The sequence below is a fragment of the Rhinolophus sinicus genome, chromosome 5 (genome assembly GCF_057876585.1).
Source record: "Rhinolophus sinicus isolate RSI-liver-muscle chromosome 5, RSI-T2T, whole genome shotgun sequence".
NCBI classification, from domain to species: Eukaryota; Metazoa; Chordata; class Mammalia; order Chiroptera; family Rhinolophidae; genus Rhinolophus; species Rhinolophus sinicus.
In genome coordinates, this window is record NC_142505.1 from 74,162,108 (window position 1) to 74,187,573 (window position 25,466).

General features: G+C 40.0%; 1 protein-coding gene and 1 long non-coding RNA gene across 2 annotated transcripts in view; one reads left to right on the plus strand and one right to left on the minus strand.

The window, feature by feature from the left end:
- Positions 1 to 24,553, minus strand: part of LOC141567262 (uncharacterized) — an 80,128-nt gene extending 55,575 nt beyond the window's left edge. Inside the window, exons 1-3 of the long non-coding RNA XR_012489770.2 lie at positions 23,973 to 24,553; positions 17,507 to 17,727; positions 17,150 to 17,234 (exon numbers count right to left, since the gene is read on the minus strand). This is a non-coding gene — a long non-coding RNA (uncharacterized LOC141567262). The remainder of the gene's footprint in view (positions 1 to 17,149; positions 17,235 to 17,506; positions 17,728 to 23,972) is intronic.
- Positions 23,003 to 25,466, plus strand: part of CHSY3 (chondroitin sulfate synthase 3) — a 258,578-nt gene continuing 256,114 nt past the window's right edge. The window contains exon 1 of the mRNA XM_019756145.3: positions 23,003 to 24,024. Within this exon, the coding sequence (XP_019611704.3) occupies positions 23,229 to 24,024 (796 nt within the window). The 5' untranslated portion in view covers positions 23,003 to 23,228. The remainder of the gene's footprint in view (positions 24,025 to 25,466) is intronic.

Genomic DNA, 25,466 nt, shown 5'->3' on the forward strand with positions numbered 1-25,466 from the left:
AAAAGTTTGGACACCCCTGATATAGTGGGTTTGTAAAAATCTAATCCCCTAATTCTTTGCTGCTGGATAGATCTAGACATGTTTCTACTTCCTCCAATGAACTCTTGATTGATATAACCTTGGATCCAATACACATATATCACCTGTGGCAGCTAAGAACAATGTTCTGACAGGTCTCAAGCTTGGAATTCCAGCTTTATCACTTAATAGCTCTGTGATCTTGGGTGAATTACTGTGTTTTGTTTGTCTGTTTGTTTGTTTTAATATGTTTCAGTTTTCTTGCCTGTAAATGGGAATTATAATATTACCTATTTACCATCCAGGGTTTTCTTTCTTTTCTTTTTCTTATTTTTTAAAATAAATTTATACATACATATATATATATATATATATATATATATATATATATATATATATATATATAACAAAATGTCTGGAACATATTGTACAGACCATCACACCTCAAAAAGATAGCAAATTTTATATTTTTCAGCACACATAGAGCATTCACAAAAATACACCATTTGTATCAGTCTGGTATTTTTAAAGAGAGGGTTTATATTTTAAAAGAGAGATAACTTAACATAGCAATTTTTATTCGGTTTACTAAATAAAACAAGCAATTTTTATTTAGTTTACTAAAAAGGCAAAAAAGAACAGTATTCTATTATAAGGGTAGCAACTGCAGGAAGCAGCTGTCGCCCCTAGATTTGGGAAAACAAAGTAAAGAGATGGAAATTAATATGAATTAGAAGCTTGAGGGAGGGACCCAATGGAGCTGAAACCTGGATCTCTAAGGAAGGGACTACAGTTGACCCTTGAACAACACAAGGTTTTGGGGTGCTGACACCGCTCCTCCCCAGTCAAAAATCCTCATATCACTTTGACTCCCCCCAGAACTTAACTACTAATATATTGTCTACTGTTGACTGGAAGTCTTACCAATAAAATAGTCAATTAACACAAGTTTTGCATGTTATATTTATTATATGCTATAGTCTGACAATAAAGTAAGCTAGGAAAAAATGTTATTAAGAAAATCATAAGGAAGAGAAAATACATTTACAGTACTGTACTGTATTTATCAATACCGTAAATTTACATCATCTGTTTACAAAATGAAAAAAATCCACGTGTAAGTGGACTCATGCAGTTCAAACCATGTTGTTCAAGGGTCAACTGTATTTGACTTGCATGTGGGTCTCTGAAGGCAGTATAAGGAGGCTGATTTTGAAAGTGTTGGAAAAATATAAAATTGATTCAAACTGCTACAGAAACGTACCACAGCTTACTCTGTGGAATATTTTTTGAAAAGCACTGATAAGGTGATGTACAGAGGAGCAGGAAGCAGACAGGAAGCAGACATGAGGCAGACAGGACAGAACACATTTCTTTTCCCTCCCGTAGCCTTGAGTGTCTCTCTCTCTCTCTCTCTCTCTCTCTCTCTCTCTCTCTCTCTCTCTCTCTCTCTCTCTCTCTCGTACTGGTATCAGCTGACTCTAGTACTGGTATCAGCTGAGACAACAGGGAGCCAGCCTAAATCAGCAATGTGATTTATAGCGTTTCAGTCATAATATCTCAAAATGAATATGGAAGGAGGGTTTGGAGCTGAGAGAGAATAGTTTAATAACTAGCAAATCTACTTTTGACTACTCAGAATCCATATCAAACTTTAGATAAAAATATGAAATTCCATATTTCCACCTAACAAAATGCAACTATTCTTTATACAAAGCGAAAAGTTCTTCTCTTTCCCCAAAGTAGGAAGAAGCAAAGTTCCGATGCCATTGTATTGTCGACGTCAGAAATGTCAAAATCTCTAGAGAATTTTTATGAGTTTATTTGAGCCAAACTGATGACAATTGCCAGGAAGCAAAATCTCAGTGGGTGGAGAAAATGCTCTGGAGAATGGCAGTTTGCAGCTTATTTTATACATTTAGAATCAAAGGAGGAGACATAACTAGGGTTACATGAAATCTATTGGTGATAGATTAAGGGATGGGAGAAAGCAAAGTGGGGAAATCCCTGGGATTGGATAAAAAATAAAACGGAGAGACACCTACTTTTATATTGGTGGGTACAGGACAGTTAATAATTAACATTCACAGCACATTGAGATGGTATATGAGCAACAAGATGACAAAGAAGGGTTCTGTGGTCTCATGCTCTGGTGGTAGGTTTTCCCTGAGGGGTCTGTAAAAGATTGCTCTGACATTTCAAAGGTATGTTAGCTTAGATGCAAAGAGACAAAGACAGGCTCAGTTAAAGATTGACCTTTGTCAAGGAAGCTACAGGCCAAGGATGTGACTGCTGTGACTACCTGTCATGACTCACTTTTAGTTAGGAATTTTATGTTCAGACCATCCTATGTGGTTACTTACTGTCTCTGAATTGTAGGACCTGCCATGCGGGCCTCCCCTGCGCTTGTCAGTATGCAGCCCCTTTTTTCATCCACATATTCATGTCTGGTAGACAGTCACACTCTCCCTTTCTCTGCTGTGTTAATTATTGTTCAAATTCAGTCATGGTTCCAACTGACTATTATATTACTTAAAGACAATTCTTACACAAAATATTTATAGAAACTAATGAGGAGGGATGGTGCACCGGGAAAATAATCTTGAAGGGGAAAGGCAAGAGTCATATGTTTCGGATTTTTTATTTTTATTTTGCAGGTGACATATACCACATTTGAGTATTTTCCTTGGACTGGCTTACCTAATAAAATCATTTTTGGATCATGTGTTGAATTTAACATTTACAAAATGGGTTATAATTCAGTATATTTTGTCTAATATTTTCTAGAGTATAAAGTGATAGTTAGATTTCCAAAATCTTCAGATTGCTATAGCATCTCTCCTACATTCTCCAAATATATTTGCCCTTTCTACTTTCATATGGTTAAATTTGTATTACAACTGATATTTTCCATACCCTTCCACACACATTTTCAATAAATTTGATGACTAAACATATTTAACTTGATGTTGTCATTGGTGTTAACGATACAGGTATGAACTTTAACTACCTCTGAATAAAAGAAGTGTTGGCTTGTTCTCATTGAAATGTAAAGAACAGATTTTGAAATCCATTCGTGTATTTTTATCATTTTTGAAATTCCTTTACTCTTCTCCCTTCATTCTTCCATAAGCATGATGTTTCTTTAAGGACAGATTTTGATTGTTACAGGAAGGATGCCAAGAGAAAGATGGAGTCAGTGTTTAGCATTCAATGTCTAGAATGGGATTGTTGAGTCAATCATATAAAAATAGGCTCGAAGGCTGGGCTTTGTTGAGAAGAGGATTTCATGAACCAAATTTCATGGAGCCAAACTTTTTTGATTGGATCATAGAATTTTATCATAAGCCAAGAGTAGACCAAAATCAGAATAAGGTAAGGGCAGTCCTTGTCATACAGAGAGCAGAGAGAGAGAAACTGCCCTGATTGACCTTGGATTGGGAGAAAGAGAAGGATGTTGATGTCGTGGAAGTAGAGGGTTATGTCCTCTGTCCTGTGTCATGACTTCCCCCTGTCCAGGCTACTGCCTCAGAAACCATCAGGAATGTGTGTTAAACATGTTCTGGGGAAAGTGGAAAACAGAATAGCTTTCACCTTGTTCTCTCTTTAGAACTCTGGTAGACCACCCACAGGCTGACCCCTCTCCACCCTGAGGGGGAATCATAGGATTGGTGGAGAGGTGAGTAAAGGGTTCTAACTCACCTTTACTGGCCTCCTGTGGCAAAGGCTGATACAAGGACCACAGGCAAGGACTGGGGAAACCCTTGCCCCGTGCAGTTTCCCCTGCACCCCGATTTCAGTTAAAGAGGAAAGTGAAAGGAAGAGATCTGTAGGAAGTTTAACTTTGGATTAAGAGAATATTACGACCAAGTGGGGTTCATCCCCGGGGCACAAGGATGGTTCAACATACGCAAATCCATCAATGTGATACATCATATAAACAAAATAAAGGACAAAAATCATATGATTATATCAATTGATGCAGAAAAAGCATTTGACAAGATACAACATCCATTTATGATTAAAACACTTAATAAAATAGGTATAGAAGGAAAATACCTTAACATAATAAAAGCCATATATGACAAGCCCTCTGCTAATCTCATAATTAATGGAGAAAGACTGAAGCCCTTTGCTCTATGTTCAGGAACACGACAGGGATGTCCCCTATCACCTCTGCTTTTCAACATCGTGTTGGAAGTCCTTGCCAGAGCAATCAGGCAAGAGAAAGAAATAAAAGGCATCCAAATTGGGAATGAAGAAGTTAAATTATCACTCTTTGCAGATGACATGATGCTATATATAGAAAACCCTAAAGACTCCACCAAAAAGCTATTAGAAACAATCAACGAATACAGTAAAGTTGCCGGCTACAAAATCAACGCACAAAAGTCCATTGCCTTCCTATATACCAACAATGAAATCTCAGAAAAAGAAATACAAAAAACAATTCCTTTTACAATTGCATCAAAAAGAATAAAATACCTAGGAATAAACTTAACCAAGGATGTGAAAGACCTATATGCTGAAAACTATAAGACTTTTCTGAAAGAAATCGAAGAAGACACAAAGAAATGGAAAGACATTCCGTGCTCATGGATTGGAAGAATCAACATAGTTAAAATGGCCATATTACCCAAAGCAATATACAGATTCAATGCAATCCCCATCAAAATCCCAATGGCATATTTTAAAGAAATAGAACAAAAAATCATCAGATTTGTTTGGAACCACAAAAGACCCTGAATAGCCAAAGAAATCTTAAGAAAAAAGAACTATAATGGAGGTATCACACTTCCTGACTTTGGCTTGTACTACAGGGCCACAATAATCAAAACAGCATGGTATTGGCAGAAAAACAGACATATAGACCAATGGAATAGAATTGAGAACCCAGAAATAAAACCACATAAATATGGACAGATAATTTTTGACAAAGAAGCTAAAAACATACAATGGAGCAAAGACAGCCTCTTCAATAAATGGTGCTGGGAGAATTGGATAGCCACGTGCAAAAGAATGAAACTGGACTGCTATTTGTCACCATGTACCAAAATTAATTCAAAATGGATCAAAGACTTAAGCATAAGACCTGACACAATAAACTGCATAGAAGAAAACATAGGTACTAAACTTATGGACCTCGGGTTCAAAGAGCATTTTATGAATTTGACTCCAAAGGCAATGGAAGTAAAAGCTAAAATAAACGAATGGGACTATATGAAACTTAAAAGCTTCTGCACAGCAAAAGAAACCATCGACAAAATAAAGAGGCCACCAACTGAATGGGAGAAGATTTTTGCAAACAGTGCCTCCGATAAGGGGCTAGTATCCAGAATATACAAGGAACTCATGCAACTCAACAACAAAAAAACAAACAACCCAATTGAAAAATGGGCAGAGGACTTGAAGAGACATTTCTCCAAAGAGGACATACAAATGGCAAATAGACATATGAAAAAATGCTCAACATCACTAATCATCAGAGAAATGCAAATCAAAACCACAATGAGATATCACCTCACCCCAGTCAGAATGGCCATCATCAACAAGACAAATAGTAACAAATGTTGGAGAGGCTGTGGAGAAAAAGGAACCCTCATACACTGTTGGTGGGAATGCAGCCTGGTGCAGCCGTTATGGAAGGCGGTGTGGAGGTTCCTCAAAAAATTACGAATAGAATTGCCATATGACCCAGCAATCCCTCTCCTGGGTATCTACCCAAAAAATCTGAAAACATTTAGAGATAAAGACACGTGTGCTCCAATGTTCATTGCAGCTTTGTTTACAGTGGCCAAGACATGGAAACAACCAAAATGTCCTTCGATAGATGAATGGATGAAGAAGTTGTGGTATATATACACAATGGAATACTATTCGGCAGTAAGAAAAGATGATATAGGAACATTTGTGACAACATGGATGGATCTTGAGAGTGTAATGCTGAGCGAAATAAGTCAGACAGAAAAAGCAGAGAACCATGTGATTTCACTGATATGTGGTATATAAACCAAAACAACAAAAGAACAAGACAAACAAATGAGAAACAGAAACTCATAGACACAGACAATGGTTTGGTGGTTGCCAGAGGGTAAGGGGGGTGGGGGGTGGGGGGTGGGAGATGAGGGTAAGGGGGATCGAATATATGGTGATGGAAGGAGAACTGACTCTGGGTGATGAACACACAATGGGATTTATAGATGATGTAATACAGAATTGTACACCTGAAATCTATGTAATTTTACTAACAATTGTCACCTCAATAAATTTAATAAAAAAAAAAAGAGAGAATATTAATGCTGTAGAGATTTTTTAAATTGTAAGACTGTTTAAAACAAAATGAGCTATTGTTAAAATTCCCCTCAATCTCAGTGCCTGTCTCTCCCCGTAGATAGCTTAGGAAAGGATCCTTACATTCTTTGGACAACTGTGTAGTATATGTGTGAATTTAATGTCATAATAAGTGTCTATTGATGTAAAAGAACTTGATGATGACAGCTGTGCGCACATAATTATATATAACCTAAGTCACAGGTGTTTGGGAGACATAAAAATCCAAATAGAGAAATGTAGGGATTATACTACTGAAATAATTCTTTAAATTATTTGGTAATGTTGATATTATATAATAAGAAATGATTAGTTACAATAATATTCAATTAGGTTCACTCATTTATTTTATGTACAATTGTACAACTTGCTGTATTTTATGACATGTTGCTATACTTCCATTCTAGAGCATTCTTCCTGGATTCATTTTAGAGAAAAAGTAATAAGAATTAAGATTTACAAAAGCCCAATATTTATAGAATAGATGGATGCATTTATAAGTTATCAGCAATAAAAAAGTTCCTTGTTCTAGTCACAAAGGTTGATGATTTGTTCTATTTTCTTGCATTGTATTATTTTTTATCCAGTTTGCACTCTGACATTTTGGTTCAAATCTAGGAATTGACTAGCTATATTTAAAATAAAACAATAAAATGTTAACACAAATTATCATTTTAACATAATTGCTGCCATATAATTGATTTTCCTATTTTAATACAGGATAATTTGATTTTTAATGTGTTGTCATTTTACTTGTCTCACATACTAATTAAAAGCCTCAGACTGGAACTGTATTCCATTAAATATCTGTTACAACATGTCTGTGGAAATGTCTGCTCTGTGTGTATAAAATTCTCAGGAAACTGGAAACTTAATATTAGAGTTTCATATAATTCTGTTAACACCACTCAGGAAGAAAAAAAAATTAAGGAAAATTTACAGCTAAGGTACTGAAATAACTAACAAAAATTCTGCCAGTTTAGAATATCTACTGGTTGGTGCTATCCACAGAGTTTTTGTTTTAGTGCCCAAATCAAAGATTCCTTTTAAAAAATAAAATAAATAGAATGTCTAGGCCACTGGTTGGCAACTTTTGATTCATGGACTTTGTGCTCCTGGTGTCATCAAATACAAGAATTTATGTCATCACTTTTCTTTTTTTTTAATGTTTCTATTTTTTACTAAGAATTTCTGTACCTTTCTTTGAGTTCCATTTAATTTCAGTGTCCTATATTTTCTCAACCTTTGCTTTGTTTCAGTATTTTTAAGTTTCTTACATTACTTAGTTGTATTAATGCATCTATTCTTAACCAGGTAATTTTTTTCAGTGTGCCTGCTATTTAAGGTGATAGTAAAAGCTTATATTTATAGAGCACCTATCAGGGTCAGGCATTGTGCTACAACACACACACACACACACACACACACACACCCATAAAAAGGCTGTTATGCCTTTTATTATGGAGGAGGAAGGTGAGGCACAGAGGATTAAAGCAACTTGTCCACGTTCACACGTGGTCTGACTTCAAAGCACACTTAGCAATGTTTTAGTGTAAATTCTGTTGGTTGTGCATGACAGAAGTTGATCACAAACTAGTTTTGGTTCAAATCTAGGAATGTTGCTAAAACACGCATAAAATGCGTTGCATAACGGGAAAACCTAGGAGTGGGCTTCCCAACATTGCCGAATTCATGTATTTAAATAACAGCAAGTCTATCTCTTGCCTTCCCTGTGGCTTCATTCTCTTCATTCTCAGACTGCCTCTGCATGACTAGTGTCAAGTTTTTAAAGATTTCATGTAGTTAAGTGAATGAAATTAGACATTCATCTGATTTAGTTCTTCAGTGTTTGGTGATAATTAATCTTTTAAAAATATTCTAATGTTCTCTGCATCCTAACTCTTATGTGCAATTTCCTGAGGGTATAAAATCAAAAAGTGGAAAATTTCTATTGGATGAATGTCAGCTTTATGCACATTTTTAGTTGAATAAATGTGATTGCTAAAAACCAAGTTTAATGAAATGAGTTCAGAAGTTACAAGACCTTGAAACAACAGCAAGTACTTGATTAACATTCTACATAGAACAGAAGTGTCATTGGGGAAAGCAACTTATTTTAAAATATGTTTAAAGGTCATTATTGCCTAACGGAGGGCAGATTATGTATGGTATAAATCTTAATCTACACACTCAATATGCATGCCATGTCACATTCCTTTATTTTTTTAAAGCCATTTTAAGTCCATCTCCAGGCCTCCATTTGGAATGGATAATAAGAAATTAAGTGTAAGACATTGCTGGGATATGCGCCTGCTCACCCCGATCCCCCGCCCCGCCATAGTTGTCTAAATCCTTAGGGTTGTGCCAGCATCAGGTATCTGGGATACTGTTGAAGCTATGGGTCTGCAGAGGTTTCTGTTGACACAGCCATCATTTCTCAAGAACGGTCCCTTCAGGTCGAGTGGCTCTACTTCTCTTCTACTGGGTGCCTAGGGCCTTGTAGAGGCTGAAACCAGGGGTCCAGTCTCCCTGGAGGCTACTCGCTAAGGGTGCTCAAGGGGACCTACAAATCTTGGTCCCCTTCACAGATTCTCTCTATTTGCCTCAAAGGCCTTACTCTCTTCTCCCTTCTCTCCTTATCTACTGGCACAGCCAAAAAGATCTCATCCATGAGATAATACTTTTACAAAAGATAGGAATGGCTACTGTCCTCAAGATGATTTTACTTCCAGTACTGCAAAGAGTCCAGGAGTGAAGCTAAAAAGAAAAAAACAAGAAAGGAAGGAAGGAAGGAAGGAAGGAAGAAAAAGAAAGAGAGAGAGAGAGAGAGAGAGAGAGAGAGAGAGAGAGAGAGAGAGAGAGAGAGAGAGAGAAAGAATCCAGAAGCAAAGAAATACAAATGGCTTGGCTCCCGGCGTGAAATAGGAGGATGAGGGAGATACAGAAGATAAACAGAAAGCATTATCTTAAAAATATTGTTATACATATCTACTCAGGATCTGCTGCTTGAATCATAGACAGTTTCATCAGTGTTACCTCTGAAATATTATAACATATCATGTGACCAGAACATTTCATCACCCCTGGTCATACTGAAGTACAGCTCATCGAGACATCTCAGCTCCACTGAGTTGGAGATGATGCCCAAAATGGATGCCAGCAGGATCCCTACACAGCACCAAGGTGAAGGGATGAGGAGATACTGTTAGCAGGATACACAGAATTACTTAAAAACTGCTGTAGAACAGACTTAAAAGGTCAGGGATAAATACTTATAGCTAGAAAATGGAAACCAAGCCAAGTTGTCTAGTAGCCTGATAATGAGGGGCATGGAGAATGTTGGCACTGAGAGAGCCTTTCAGCATCTAGCTCAGAAGTCTATGTTCTGTGGGTCCATGAAAGGGCCTGAAGGTGTCTGGAAATGTTTGATTGGACTTCCACTTCAAAATAGTGAGTGTTCAAGCTATTTTTAACACTATAATAAAAAGCAGAAAGTAAACCCAAAAGTGTTATATAGTGAAGGGATACCCAGTGGGTGTGTAACTTAAAACTTGAGAGCCTCACTTTCACAGAAGATGTGACCCATGAGGCCCATTGTGGAGGAATGTGTGTTAAAACGTAAGGCGGGGCGGGGTGGTGGTGTCACACCCCTCCTCTGCTCAACGCCTACAGTGGCTTCTTTCCATCCCACTCTAGGGGAAACCACAGGTGCTAAGGCACATGTCCCTTACTTACCCTGCTGACCTTGTCTCCTCCATTCCCCTTGCTCACACCCCTTCAGCCACCCTAGCCTCCATGCTGTTGCTAGAACAAACCACACATGCTCCTATCTGCCTGTAATGCTCTTTCCACGGGCATTGCTGGATTTTGCTTCCTTACCTCCTTAAAGTTATTTGCTCATATGCCATCTTCTGAATGAGACCTTTCCTGGTCACCATATTTAAAAATTGTCTGCCAGTCTCTAAGCCCCTAACCCCCTTCCTTGAATAATGTTTTTTTGGTTTTTCTCACCGTCTTACTTACTATGCAATTTAATGTTGTGTTTTATTTTATTGTCTGCCACTCCCAGCTAGTGTGTAAGATCTCTGAGACAAGGACAAGGGAATTTGGTCTGCTTTATTTAATGATGAAACCCCAGGACCTAGAACTGCACCACATGGAAGATAATTACTAAATCTTTGAATAAATGAATAGGGGTCTAGATGATTAGAAAGACCAGAGCAAGTGATCAAATTTTTCATTATAGATTGTGTGTGTCTGTGTTTATACATATATTTTCACACAGCTAATCTCATTGCAAATTGTTATTGGAGTTTCTTATACACCCCCTGCGCGCGCGCACGCATACACACACACACACACACACACACACACAAATCTACAGAAAAAAAATTTGATCACTTGCTTAAATATATACATATATAAGAATCATATTCAAATATAAGAACTATTTATTAAGCACCTTTTGTGTTCCAGACCTTCTGCAGGGAGTGTTCATCTTGTTTAATAACTCACTTGATCCACACAAACTCCTGCAAAGCTATTAATGTATTTCAATAGAACTTACACCCTGAGAGCACGGGGCATTTTAGAATTTGCCACCCACTCTCTAGTCACTGCAAGGGTTTCATAGTTTATCTTAAAGGCAGAATGTCCACACATCTGAATATACTCTTTCGTAGCCTAGTTTAGCAGTCCTCAAACATAAGTGGCATAAAAAGAAGGTGGTTGTTTTTTCACCACTCTTTTTAAAATTCAAGCCTGCTTATGTCTACTCACATACAGTTGCAGCAGCAAACTCATCTGCTCTGTGCATGCTCATCACTGCACAGTTGTCAATGGTGCAATGACAAGAAAACACCAAAAGAATTAACATATATAGACAACTTTATTTCTTATTTGAAATTCTTGGTACTTCTTGTCTGATTGCTATATTTTGATTGAGAGCTTTTTTTTGATGTAGACAAAATTAAAATGTTCTACTTCTCTTTTAAAAATTTGGATTAGTTTAATTTCAGTGTCCTGAGATTGCAAGGTGAGCGCTGAAAAAAGTGCTACTATTTATAACCACTTATCTGCTTGAAACAGGATTTTATTTTTGAAATCACCTAGCAAAAAGATCCACAGGAATAAATTGTAGGCTGAATCTTCTCTAAGACCGTAATTGTCATCTACAATTCCCAATGTCAAATTGTTGTTCCTTCTTTTCATCTATCATGTTCATCAAAGCAGCCTCTCATTGTTTCTCTTTGAATTTTTCAGTGAGCAATTATTGACAATTTTAAATACATTTAAATAAATACGCATTTGTTTGTTTTAAGCAAAGGTGTTTAGGATAAGGTTTTGTTTTTCTTTTTTTTTAAATGGTCTGTTCCTGAAAAGAGTTAGAAAATCACTGCTGTTGCCCAGGTGAACTTTTTCTGAAAGGGCCAAATACTGAGGCAAAATTGAGGACATTATGAAGGTACTTCTATAACTCTTAAAATATAACAATTTTAAAACATAAAGCCATTTTAAAATGTAAAAATCCTTCTTAATTTGGATGCCACCACAGAAAGGTCGTGAGCTGGATCTGGGCTGTGGGCTGTAATTTGCCCGCCTCAGGTGCAGCCCAATACCTTTCTCTTTTTTTATTTTTTATTATTTTTTATTTTTTTTTTATTATTTTTTATTAATTAGTTTCAGGTGCACAAGACAAAGCAAAACTTAGACATTTATCATTTATATCCCTCACACTGTGTGAACCCCCCTCCCCCCATCCACTATCCCTCTGTACGTTCCCCAAACCTCTCACCTTCCCCTTATCCCCACCCCCCCGCCCCTCTAGCAACCCTCTGTTTTACCTTTCTCTTTATAGGTGAAGTAATGCGTAGCAGAATTGAATTTCCCGTGGAAGGGCCACAGACATTGTGCAGCACTGAGACAACGGTGTGAACTGCATTGTAGGTCCCTTGATGTCTGAAATTGCTGGATTATTTAAGTAAACACTTAAGAAGAAAAGAGGCCCAGGTACAAATAGCAGAAGATCCTGAGCTATGGGTGAATCCAAAACCACAGAAAAAATGACTACATAATACGCACTGTATAAAACAACCACATTTAGCAGGTTTTTTCCTTTCCCATATTCAACCCCACTAAATATATATATATATGTATGTATATATGTATATAGTGTGTGTGTACGTGTGTATATTTCCAACTTCCCACATTACCTTCACAGCCTATTTGTTCCCAAATTCTGTATGTTTAATAAATGCAAGTTAATAAGTAAAAAAGTGAAAATAGAGCATCTTTTTCTCCTCACATCCACTTTATATCCTAATATGCAGATTAGAGTATTAGTGATATGATTAGAGATTAAATAGCAGAAAATGAAATTGCTTCTGGTAAGAACTCTCATTTTTGGATTATTTCAATTAGTTTTACCTAGCAAAGCCTTCTAAGAAACTGAGTATAGACATCTTGGCTGATTAACTATCTTTTAAAAATCCCTGGATCATCAAAAATTAAGGATGAGAGAAAGAACTGTGAATGGTTGCTTTACTATGCAGACTGCACCATTAGGTAACTTAATGGTGAGTTTTCTCTTCAGAGAAGTATTTCAGTTAATAAAGGAAGAAACACTGGTAGAATTAGAATTATTACTATTTGCAACTGCTAATGAATTAACGAACGTGGGGATTCATTATCAGCAGCAGCTTACGTCAGAAAAAGGTAAACATTCTGTGCCTTCTACTGAAAGAACACGAGGTCACCTATTAGGTACTTTTGTTCAAAAAGAAAAATTGAACTTGTGCCTGGTAATTCTCTAGATCGTAACACCAATTTACCAATTCACAGGACATACAGAAGACAGAGAAGCATGTTAAATGACATCACAGGAATGGAATCTGTAAAATCTAGATTGTGGGAAAACCCATAGGGCCAAAAATCCAGTTTTTTGAACCAAACATAATACAAATCAAATAAGAGATGGAAGCAGAACCTAATGAGAGAAGTTTGAGAGACATATACAATAATACTGAACATGTAAAACGGAATTGATGGGACCATTGTAAAAAATATGGAATTGATGTGACAAGTGACAATTCGAACAATTATTTGATGTTTGAAAGTATTAAGTAATACTTGTATTTTCATACAGTGATAGCATTTTAAAAGTTCTTATCTTTTGGAGCTATATATCAAAAAATGTGATGGATAAATAATGTCTGTGATTTGCTTTAAAACAATCCAGCAGGAGCTAAAAGGGTGAGGATACACGTACATAAAACATGATTGGTCATGAGTTGAGAAGTGTTGGAGCTGGATGATGGGGACAGGAGGTTCTAGACCATATACTTTGTTTGAAAATTTCCATAGCAAGCTGTTTTTTAAAAAAATGGCCAAAGGGAATTTTAAGGGTTACTTACTCATATGGTTTGTGTCTATTGTAGTATCGAAAGTCTAAGTCTGGCTTTGACAGTGAACATTACTTTCAACGTGTGGGTTAGAGCAGAGGCTGCCCCAGTCCTGCCCACATTTCCTAACCCTTTCCATTTTAGTGCTTGCCAGTGGTCTATTTTCCAACTACCAGCCTCTTTAACTCTCTGCTGAAAGGCTTTTTCTAACCCTGCAAGGGGTAGGCTGGAAGTGCTGGGGAATTCGTGTCCCCCGGGGAACAGCTCTTAATCATGACTGACGGGTACAGTGCAAATACACCTAACTTCTTTGCTCTTCAGATTGGATGAGTCTGAGGTCCATAGTCCATAAGAGTTTTCCAAGTGTAATTAAACTCCAGGTATCTCCAGTGGTAACCGACTTCACAATTCACCTCCCTTTATTAGTTTCCTTCCTTCTCTTTTTCATTTCTGCACTCTCCTGCCGGTATCCCCTGAGATCACTTTCCAAATAAGCTGCTTTGCTTTCAAATTCTTGTCTCAGCCTGCTTCTTTGGGAACCCAAACCAAGATATACAGAAATGTACATGCATTCAATTTGCAAATACCAAGTGAATGAGGGTTCTTCTATCATTTTAGCCTGGAGAATCTAGAATTTTAGCTATCTATCCATGTTTTGTAAGGGTGGTAAATGTCAGTAGAAGGGTATAACAGATTTTTTTTAAGCTAATTTGTTTAATGTATGTTCTTAGGACTTTGAATTATCCCAGTTATCAAGGAAGATTAGAATGGTAGGTTACAAACTGTAGTGTGTTTAGGAATCAGTCAGTTGTCTTGTTCTAAATGTGGATTCCTGCCCCCACCCTCAGGGATTCTGATTCAGAAGAACTCCAGGTTTACTATCAATAGTTATGCACATGAAAACATTAGAAATACTTATGTTGGCGTCCTGAGGATCCTGCTTTGAGAAACACTGACCTACATAGGTACCGAAGTTTTAATTACTTGTAAGGTGTCATGGCCAGTTGGGTTCTGTATGCCGATAAGAAGATTTGCTCTGATTCTGATGGCTGTATCATGTCCTGGAGTCCCAGATCTATGCTGCTAATACTAAAACCTAAATTTAATTTTCATCTGATTCCAATGGAGCTGTTGCTATTCCTGTCTGCTTTCTGTACAGGTAGGTATGGGAAGTGCCGTCTGGTAAAAAGTGTGGTACAGAATGGAGGCTGTGGGAAGCAGCAGCATTCCAGCAAAGTCTTCAAAATGCAGCGCTCCACCCCTTAGTTCTTGGGTGTGCCTCAGCCATGCCTTCGTTTGAATCTCTCTGTGCCTGGTTGGGAGATGATAGCAGAAAGCACTGCTGAGAAATCACTCAGCTGTGAGGCTGACATTTGCTCATATTCCTCTCTTGAGGCTGATCTTCTAGTCCACTTCTGCCCAATAAAGATTCAGAGATAAGGCCACAGGGGCCCAATGAGAGAATGTATCATCACCCGTCCCCCTCATACACACACACTCATATTTTCCATCTTGAACAATATTCTTATAGCAATTTCCAAACGGCCATTTATTTCATTTATAGGACCCGATTTGCCTTTGTCAATTAATTGACATAAATTTTATCTTGATTTTGCATTCTGTATATTCCTAGAGCACCAATTGGCTTCAAAAGGCAAATAATTGCATACTTTCTACTTTATTGCTATAGCAATGTTATCTTCTTTTTTCCAAATAAATTTTATGACACTCCAACTCAAGAATTTCTTTGGCACAATAGCACAAAATGGTTCGAGCCTTATAAAAATATATTATCCTACAGTTTGTTTTTATAAAAATGAAAAGCATACTCCCAAATTTGTTAAAGATACTAATTTGTTACAAGGCATAAATTAGAATCCGAAATGTCTGAATGATTGAAACTCTGTTTGTCTCAGAAGATTCATCCCTGCCATTGCCTTCTAATAGCAGCTTGTGGAAAAAAAGAAAAAAAAGAAAAAGCCACCAGATACCTAGAATACAATAGGTGTGAATCTAAAAGAATAAAGGGAATAATATACTCATAAACATGTCAAAGCTTCAAAAATGCAAATTCAAAGACAACCACTCTCGTGTGATCCCAAACTATTAGAGTCAATGTTCCACCAGGAGCAAGACATCCTAACTCTAGATTATTCTTCCTAAAAAATAATTGTGCTATTTTCAGGGGAAGAAAAGGATAAGTGAAGGCATTTCCTTAGACCAGTGTTCTCAAATGTTTGTTCCTGGGACTTCTTTGTTGTCTTATAAATTAATGAGAATCCCAAATATTTATTGTATGAGAAATTAAAAATCAGAAAATATTAATTTATTAACTCATATAGAAATAACAAACTTATTATGTATTAACATGAATAATATAAGAACATAAGTATATTTTCCAAAACTAAAGAAAAAAATGTGAAGAGAGACAGAAAAAAATGTTCTACTCTCCCAGTGCTAATATTTCATTGTAATCCATAAAACCTGACTTTTAAGACTATCGAAAGCCTTTGTCATTGTTAGCTCACTATGGATTGCAGCTACCTTAAAATGAATTATAAGCTGTAGCTGCCTCATTCAAGGTACAATGACAATGGATTGAGAGATGTAATATCTAACCTCTCTTGCTTCTTAGTAAAATATCCTGAAATTTAATAAAAATAGGCATAACAAAAAGAGACCCCCTAATCTCTCCTCTTATGCTTATTCTGTAATGATAGTGTGCCAAAAAATGTATGTACATGAATTGTATTCATATTTTGTTATCGGTATATATTGAGTATTTTAATACAATTTTAATACAGTTTTTTCCTTTCTTAAAATGTGTATACATATTTTTGGTGCTCTCTCTCTCTCTCTCTCTGTGTGTGTGTGTGTGTGTGTGTGTGTGTGTGTCTGTGTGTGTATCCACATGTATATACATATGGTATTTTGCTTATGTCTAAGACCATCATTGGAGTCCAGGGGGAATGGAAGAATTGGAAATTTTAACTCTGATATGGTCACCTCTCGACTCTTACATATATATCTATATATACATATAGATATATACATATATATGTATGTATACATATGCATGCATACATACATATCATATTTGTATATCTCAGAATGCAAATATTTTTATATTGATACTTAAGAAAGCAGCACAATAAGTCCTATAAATATTCTGAAATCCAGTTGTCTCTGTTATCAAAAAATGAGTTTTAAGAATGAATAGTCAATTGTAATAGCTATGTACAGTGTCAAATTGGTAGTTGTTGGGGTTATCACTTTGTGAGGGGTGTAAACATCTAATCATTATGTTGTTTTGTACACCTGAAACGAATAATAAAATAATTAATAGTCAGAACAGAATATATTGTATAAAATAAAATGAAGTATACTAAGATTAATTTTACCTGTTTTTACTTTTTAAAATGTGGTGACCAGAAATATTTTAATTAAACATGTGATTATATTATATTTCTTGTCAACAGCAGTGACCTGTAGGACAGGAAAAGAGACAAAGAAATTAACAGGGATTGAAAATTAAAGAAAAGGAAGAAAGGTAACACATGCATTTTAACTTTTCTAAGATAGAAAATACTGAATTGGAGCTTATTAATATTTTAGGAGAGTTGTGAAAGGAGAAAATTGAAATAAGAAACCTTTTTAGAATAAACTCAGATTGGTGATTAGGCACTCTCCGAAGATTTTGCAGCTCACTGCCTAATCATAGACTATTACTACTTAAAGAGAAAAAAAAAAATCCTCACATCATAAATAGTGCCTCTTTATCCGTAAAAGCTTGATTGGGTATTTAGCTTATGTCTAAGAGACTGTCATTGGAGTCCAAGGGGAATGGAGGCACGGGAAGTTTTAATTCTGATATGGTCACCTCTTGACCGTTTCATAAGTGACAGCAGGAGTCTCATTCTCTTCTTCTTAAAGTGCATTGATGATTTGGACATGTGGACCATCTCCTAGTCAGATAATTCTATAGGAAACAAAACTTGATTGTGTGCTGATCTTAAACAAAACAAAAAAAATATGTTCTTTAACCTTTTTATTATAGAGAATTTCAAAATCTGCTCGAGGACAATCACCCAGCCCCAACAGTCACCAATACCTGGTCAGGCCCCACCACATCAGCATCCACTCAGCACCATCCTCAATCCCATATTATTTGAATTCAGACATCAGACCAATTCATCTCCTCATGGAAACACTTCAGCATATATTTCTGAAAAATAAGGACTTTTTTTTTTAACGTAGCCGCAATAACATTATCATACCTAAAAAAGAAATTAGTAATTCCTTAGTAGCAGCAAATATGCAGGCAGTGTAAAAAAATTAACTACAACATTTTCACGTTGAAAAACTAAAAGTAGATTAGTATCCACCTCTAAAACTGACAGTCTTATAACGTACTCTAAATAATTATTTTCGTATTTCAGTATATGAACCTCTATCATCACCTCCTGTGCGTATTGCTGAGGAAATAAAAATATAATTAAATGGTATCATATTATGTCTCTATGATTACAATCTTCCGGCAAGGTCTGAAATATTTTATAACAAAATTTATCCCTTAGAACAAACTGAATTACATTATCATTATTAACCACTAGATGCCACAGTTGCTTCACGCAAATGAAATCAACTCAGCCTTGATCTGTCAAGAAAAAAAAACACAACGTTCTAAATATCAGAGTAAAATACTTACGCAAATGTCAGTACTAGCCTAAACTTGCTTACACCTTGTGGCAAAAGCATGTGTGGAACCACACATTTAAATATTTACCTAGGTAACTTTCATAACTGATTAAGCTATGGCATCCCCCCCTTTTAAACTCCTGTGTACCTCTTTCCGTCATTTTAGAGTTATTGCGAATTCTTTCCAGTCAATTCAAACACTCAGTGTAGTATCTTCAGGGTAGTCTGCTGAATGGCTCGCTCTTCATGTGTCAGACTTGGTTTCGGGGTGGTTGACATTAATGTCATCCCAAAGTCAGGGACACACTCCTACAATAGCTGCTTCAATGTGAATCACAGCTTCCGCTCAGAGGAGGGGACAAAGGATTCAGGTGTTATAGTAGTCAGATATGAACATGTTTGAAATTGGTAAAGGATTTAAAGAGGACAGGGAATCAATTTTTCCCCTTTTTTCTGGAAACATTATTTTAAGAAGTTTTTGTTTTGTTGTTTTTCTCAAAATCGACTGAAATGCTTCTTGGAGATTTTATCAGGTGGTTTAAAAGTATAACTATTGAAACATTTTTGTTTAGCTAAGAACAGCAATCCCATCAGACAGTTTCAGCCAGTGATATTATTATAGACTTGCCTATGTTTCAGTATTCTCTCTTCCAATATAGTATGCAGATCTGGCTATGTTTTAGTATGCGTTTATTATGTTTACTTTTCTTCAATGATAGCATTTCCATACAAATCTGTCCCTTTACAACCGTCTTATTCAAATTTTTTTCCCCCTTAAATTCTTCCTAGAATGTATTACTTTATTCTTTGTTTTAGTAAAAAGCTTAGTCCTTGGTAGGGATTTCCCAGAAAATAACCTACCCTAAAACTTATGGATCGTCAAAATTAGAGTATGAGAAAATTACTTCACTGACTTTGGGGAATACCAAATAAATAGCTAGAGAAATCTTAATAAATATAAAATTAAACTCATAGAGAAAACTTTCCCAATGCTTCTACTTACTACAAAGGAGGAAGAGGTGCAGACACTGTGTGGGAAGAAGAAGAAAAAGGTATTTGTCTTTTCTTCTATTCCAAAGTTATGGGGTTGCTTCAATAATGTTTTAAATGTTTTCCCTGATTATAGTCTTGTCCCTTGCATTTTTCTTCCTGTAGCAGCTAGAGTGGTCCTTATAAAACAAAAACCACACTACCACTCTACTCAGCACCTTCATTGTCACTCAGAATCAAAGCCAAAATCTTTACAAATGTCTTCAAGGCTCAAAATATGCACTGTGTAATATAGGAGATCCTGGTTACATGTGTCTGTGCAACATTTGAAAGTGGCTAGTCTGAATTGAGGTGTGCTGTAATAATATTTTGCATATATTGAGTTGAATAAAATATATTATTAAATTTAATTTCACCCTTTAAAAAAATTTAAATTACATTTGCATTTATAGCTTACATTGTAATTCTATTGGCCTACATAACCTGCAAGTTGCCAGCTCCCTCCTATTTCCAACCCACATTTGCCGCATTGCTGGTCCTCAGTATACCATGTCTATTTCAAGCCTTCTACTGGCTATTCCTTCTTCCTGGAAAGTCATCCCTCAGATATCCTCAAGATTGGTTTCCTCACTTTCTTCTGTCCTTTGCTACAATGATCAGAAAGAACTTCTCTGACTAATCAATTTAAGATGGCTTCCAACACAGGTATACACCCACTATCTCTATCTTTTTCAAAACACTTATGGTCCAGCATATATGTATAGGGGTAATCTTTCCTTAGTAGAATATAACCCCCATGAAGTCAAGGGCTTTGTCTGTTTTGTTTCCTGCTGTTTCTCTGGAATACTGCCTGGCCTAGGGTAGATATTAAATAAATATTGCTTAAATAAATGAAAGGATAAAATATCACAAAAAATAAGTAAGGTGATGTCTAAGAGATTTTATTATAAAGGAAGGGATTGGAAAATGAGAAGAACTAACATTTGCTGAGTGCCTATAATGAACTAGACACTGTGCCAGGCATTTACATATAGTATGTTAATAAATTCTCACAAAATGTATTTATAGATGAGAAATATAAAGCTCAGATAATTTAAATAACTTTCCCAAGGTCACTTAGCCAAGCACAGAGCATTGTTTTAATACTTCTCATTTTATTTCAGTATCTCCAAGTGCCTCCCTGACTCCCAGACTAAATTAGATGGTTGTATAAATACTCCCTCGGAGTATGTACTCTACATTTTCCTTTCACATCATTTGCGACCACTGTAATTCATTTTGTAGTGTGGTGTTTAATGTCTGTCTTCTCCACTGCTCTGTAAACTTCATGATAGGTAGCAGGGAATGTCTTGTCGACATTTCCATGTTCAGAGCCTTCCACCTTGTCGAATGCCTAATCTTTAACACCTATTTGTTAAATAAAAGAACAAATGAGTTAATTTTCTCCCGAAATGTTATAACAGTTGATGAGTGGGTTAATTGTGGCCAATGAGAACTTACGATTTTTGTAGATCAATTACATGAATGACACTCATTAGAATGGAGCCTGGCAGCATATTGCAGGGGAGAGTATGCTGGTGTGTAGGTGGACTGTTTGTTCCTGACGATTTATCATAGGTAATGGGACCATACTTAAGGATTCCCTCTGACAATGTGCTGTCCAACATGGCAGCCCCTAGCCACATGAGGCTATTTCAATCCAAATTAATTAAAATTAAATAAATTTGAAAATTCATTTCCTCAATCACATTAGCTACATTTCAAGTGCTCAATAATCATGCATGGCGAGTGGCTGCCTTTTTGGACAGAACAGATAATTTCCATTAAAGGAGAGAGTTCTATTGAACGGAACTATTCCAGAAAGTTTTAAACGTCCTTGGGAAGATATATTTTTCAATTGGAACGCGCCTGTTTGCTTGATTAGTTTTGTATTCTAATGAAAATTAAACTTTGAGAAAGAGTCCAATAATCTATATTCCCAAGTGTTTCTGGGTAAGACCTAGATGTGGAAAAGGAGCTTCACTGTCCACAGATGAACCATTTAGTCAGACATGCTCATGCACAGCCAGTGACTGGTGTGGAAAGAACCACTCCTCCAAGGGCTCCAGGCAGGCCTTCTGTTCCAGGGACGCTGCCAGCCCCTGGCTGGATGGAGCCCTATGTCTAATGCCATTCAATACCATCCCTTTGCGTTTGATGTACAAAACAGAAGACTGACATTTGAAGAAGAGGAAAGAGTTTGGGATGCCAACTACACCTCAGACTAGTTAGATTCACAATTGAGAGAGAGAGAGAATTGTTAAATGCCTGCTTCTCCAAAATGTCATATATCTTCAGGTACTGTAACTTTCAATGATTTTGGCCAACATAACAAGTTTTCTTGAAATTCTGTTGCTGGAGATTTTGCCTCCCTAATCGGAGGGATAAAACATTTCCTTGTCATTGCCTTAGAAAATAAAGTGGTTTATGAACAAGAAAAAAAATGGTATTTTCTATAATATTTTCTGATTAAGTTCACTTAAGGGGGGGTGAGAATTTTCTTAGTTTGAATATTCCAGGTATTGGTTCTACAATTTGTTCACATTTCTCCAGCCCTACTGAGCCAGTCTTCCTCCAGATTCGGGGTTCTCACTTCTAGACAAGAGACCAGTATGAGAGCTGAGGAATATGGAATATTTGTGCTCTTTGGGGATTGGGCCCCCATTCACCATGATCTCCCCCAGCCTTTCAGGATAGGTATTCTCAGCTCTCTGAGATCTTCTTAGGAGAGGACACCGTGTGACAATGGTGCTTCTTAGAGAGGTGGGGAAGGATACAGGTAGGGACTGGGGAGTTAGTAAGGCTGGCAGGAGAGGTGCTAGGACGGGACAGACGATTTCCTGAGCAGTGAGTGGGACAAGGAGTGGAGAATAGAGACACGGAGTAGCCGCCGCGAGAGAAACCCAAAAAGGTCCGAAAACGCGGAGAGCAGCGCGGGCGGACTTGGGCGGGGCAGAATGGGGAAGGGTCATGCCGGGACGCAATGGACAGTGGGCCGGGGGAGACACGCGCGCTCGCTAGAGCGCAGGGACCCGCCGATGAGGTCAGAGGAGCCGACGCGCCGGGAGGAGGGTAGTGGAGCCCCCGGACGCGGGTGCTGCGAGGCTGGCGGAGGGGCGGGACGGGACGGGAAATGGGACGCGGAGCAAGGGCCGCGGGAGGAGGGACGAGGGGCGTCGGCGCTGGGAGCCGGAGGCGGCCCGACAAGGATCGTTTCCTTCCGGAGGGGAGGCCGGCTGTGGACCCAGGCGCGGACGGGGGGCGTCCAAGGGCAGGGGACGGGGAAATACCGCGGCCCGCGCTGCCCGGCCACTGGCAGCGGTGGTGCTCGTGGCTCCTCCTCCCGGTCAGTCCAGAGCCCGCGGCGGGGGGAGCGGGGGGCGGGGAGCGAAGGCGGGGGCTCGGGGAGGAGGGAGGCGGGCGGAGGGAGGGACCAGGCGCGCCTGTGACAGGGTGGCAGCCGAGGAGCGGACGCGTTGCCGCCGCCGCCGCCGCCGCCGCCGCTCCTCCTCCTGCAGCTCCTCTCGCTGCCGCTGCCGCCGCCGCCGGGAGAAGTTTCACTCCCGACCCTCGCTTGGAAGCCCGACCCGGAGCGGAGCGGGGAGCGCTGCGCGCCCGAGCCGGCGTCGGCGCCTGGGCGGCGGGCAGCGGCTGGGGCTGGGGGCGCTGAGACGGAGGAGGGGCGGGGAGAGCCGGGAGACCCGCGCGCAGCGCCGCAGCCGCTCCGCTAGCGTCGGCGCCGGGGCAGCCGCGATGGCCGTGCGCTCCCGCCGCCCGTGGATGAGCGTGGCGTTGGGGCTGGTGCTGGGCTTCACCGCCGCCTCCTGGCTCATTGCCCCCAGAGTGGCCGAGCTGAGCGAGAGGAAGAGACGCGGCTCCAGCCTCTGCTCCTACTACGGCCGCTCGGCCGCTGGCCCCGGCGCGCAGCAGCCGCTCCCCCAGCCTCAGCCGCGGCCGGAGCAGTCGCCGCCCCCCGCGCTCCAGGAGCTCCAGGGGCCGCAGCTGCCTGAGGCAGCGGCTGGGGTGACCAGTTTTCGGAGCAGCCCCTGGCAGCAGCCACCTCTGCTGCAGCAGCGGCGGCGAGGACGCGAGCCCGAAGGCACGACGGGGCTCCCCGGTGCCCCCGTGGCGGAGGGGGAGCCCGAGGAGTCCGACGGGGTCGCGGCTGGGCAACGGCGCGGCGGCCGGCCCGGGAGTAGCCACAACGGCAGCGGGGACGGGGGCGCCACTGCCCCGAGCTCCCGACCCCGGGGTTTCCTGTACGTGGGGGTGATGACCGCGCAGAAGTACCTGGGCAGCCGCGCGTTGGCGGCGCAGAGGACCTGGGCGCGCTTCATCCCCGGCCGCGTGGAGTTCTTTTCCAGCCAGCAGCCCCCCAACGCCGGGCTTGGCCAGCCCCCGCCACCCCTGCCTGTCATCGAGCTGCCGGGGGTGGACGACTCCTACCCTCCCCAGAAAAAGTCTTTCATGATGATCAAGTACATGCACGACCACTACCTGGACAAGTATGAGTGGTTCATGCGCGCCGACGACGACGTCTACATCAAAGGTGACCTCCCAGCGTCGGCTGTCCCGCCTGCTCGCCTCCCCGCCTCCTTTCTCCGCTTCCAGCCGCAACCCTGCGGGGTCCCTCTCTGCATCTCTGTCAGCGAGTGCTCCGGGCTCCTGCAGCCCCCAGCCCGCCGTTCCCACCCCTTGCATCCTCCCACCATTCTCAGTCCGCTCCTCCTCCTCTGCTGCGGTTTGGGCCCTCCTCACACCTGCACGGCTTTATCCGCCTTCCTCACACTTGCGGTCTCGTTTCTACCCAGCGCGTGGTCCCTACTCTTTACCGCGTGGGAAGGTGAGGGCAGGGACTTTGAGGTTCAACCAAAGGCTACTCCCACTCGGCCCTGCTCTGAAAGCCCGGGGTGGTGACAGGTTCCCAAATCTGCCCAGAGGGGCGTGTCCTCGGTGGAGGAAGGGGAGACCCGGGACGCGGGCGAGAGTCAATCTCGAGATCGGTGTTCTTGCTTTGTTCTCCTACCCTTTTGTTTTAACTGGATCTAGCGCAGTTTCGGAACTGGGGAGACTGAGGATCGTCTTCGCTGTCCTGGACCCTTCGCTGTGCGTTTCCTTTCCTTTCCCACGCCCCACCACACGTTGGGAGTCCTTGAGCACCCCCACTGCTCCACGCGCAACTCCTTCCAGTCTTTTCAGTGCAGCGCTGAAAGCCGCCCCCACCCCTTGCCACACCTCCGTAAAACCGCTAGGCGATGAGTGTATTGTCAGGATTGGTGTTGGGGAAGAAGGGGACAGCGCCCGCGAATTATCCAGAGCCGAGGAGCTAGCTCCGAGGTGTGTTAGCACACACTAGTATGGATCCTTTCCAGCCCATCTTGGTGGCTGCAGCGATAAGCAAAGGCTGGAAGTCCCCCAAACTAAGCGCAGCCACAGCATGAGAAAACTTTGTCAGCTTTTTAAAGAGGCGTGGTCCTTCACCCTGAGTGTGGGTGGCTCTGGCCAGAGATTTCTAAACTCAGCTGGAGAGAAGTTCCTTAGAGCAGGAGTAAATCTTTCCAGTCCAGCCTATTGCGGAGATGGAGAGGGACGCAAGGGAAGTAGCAGGGCTGTCTGGAAGGAGGTCTCCCTGTGCCTCCCAGGCTTCCTAGCTTCTTGGTCAAAGGGGGGCAGCCCTTCCTTAGTTTCTGCCTCTCTATTTGAAGCCTCATTGCTTTCTCCTGATTCAGGTAGTAGTACCTTTCACGGGACTCATGGAAAAACAAACATTTGTCTTAATGCTTTGAAAGATTGCCCTGCAGAACATTGAAATGCTATATTCTTTCTATTTCTATTAAGAATGAAATGCATTTTATATTAAGAACCCAATAATTGTCAGCTGAAACTCATTGAGATCCAAGGGGCGTGGCATGGCATCAAGATAATGACTACAGATGCTGTGCTCATCAAAAACGGTAGTAAAGATGCTGACTGGGGTTATAAAGAGGCTGA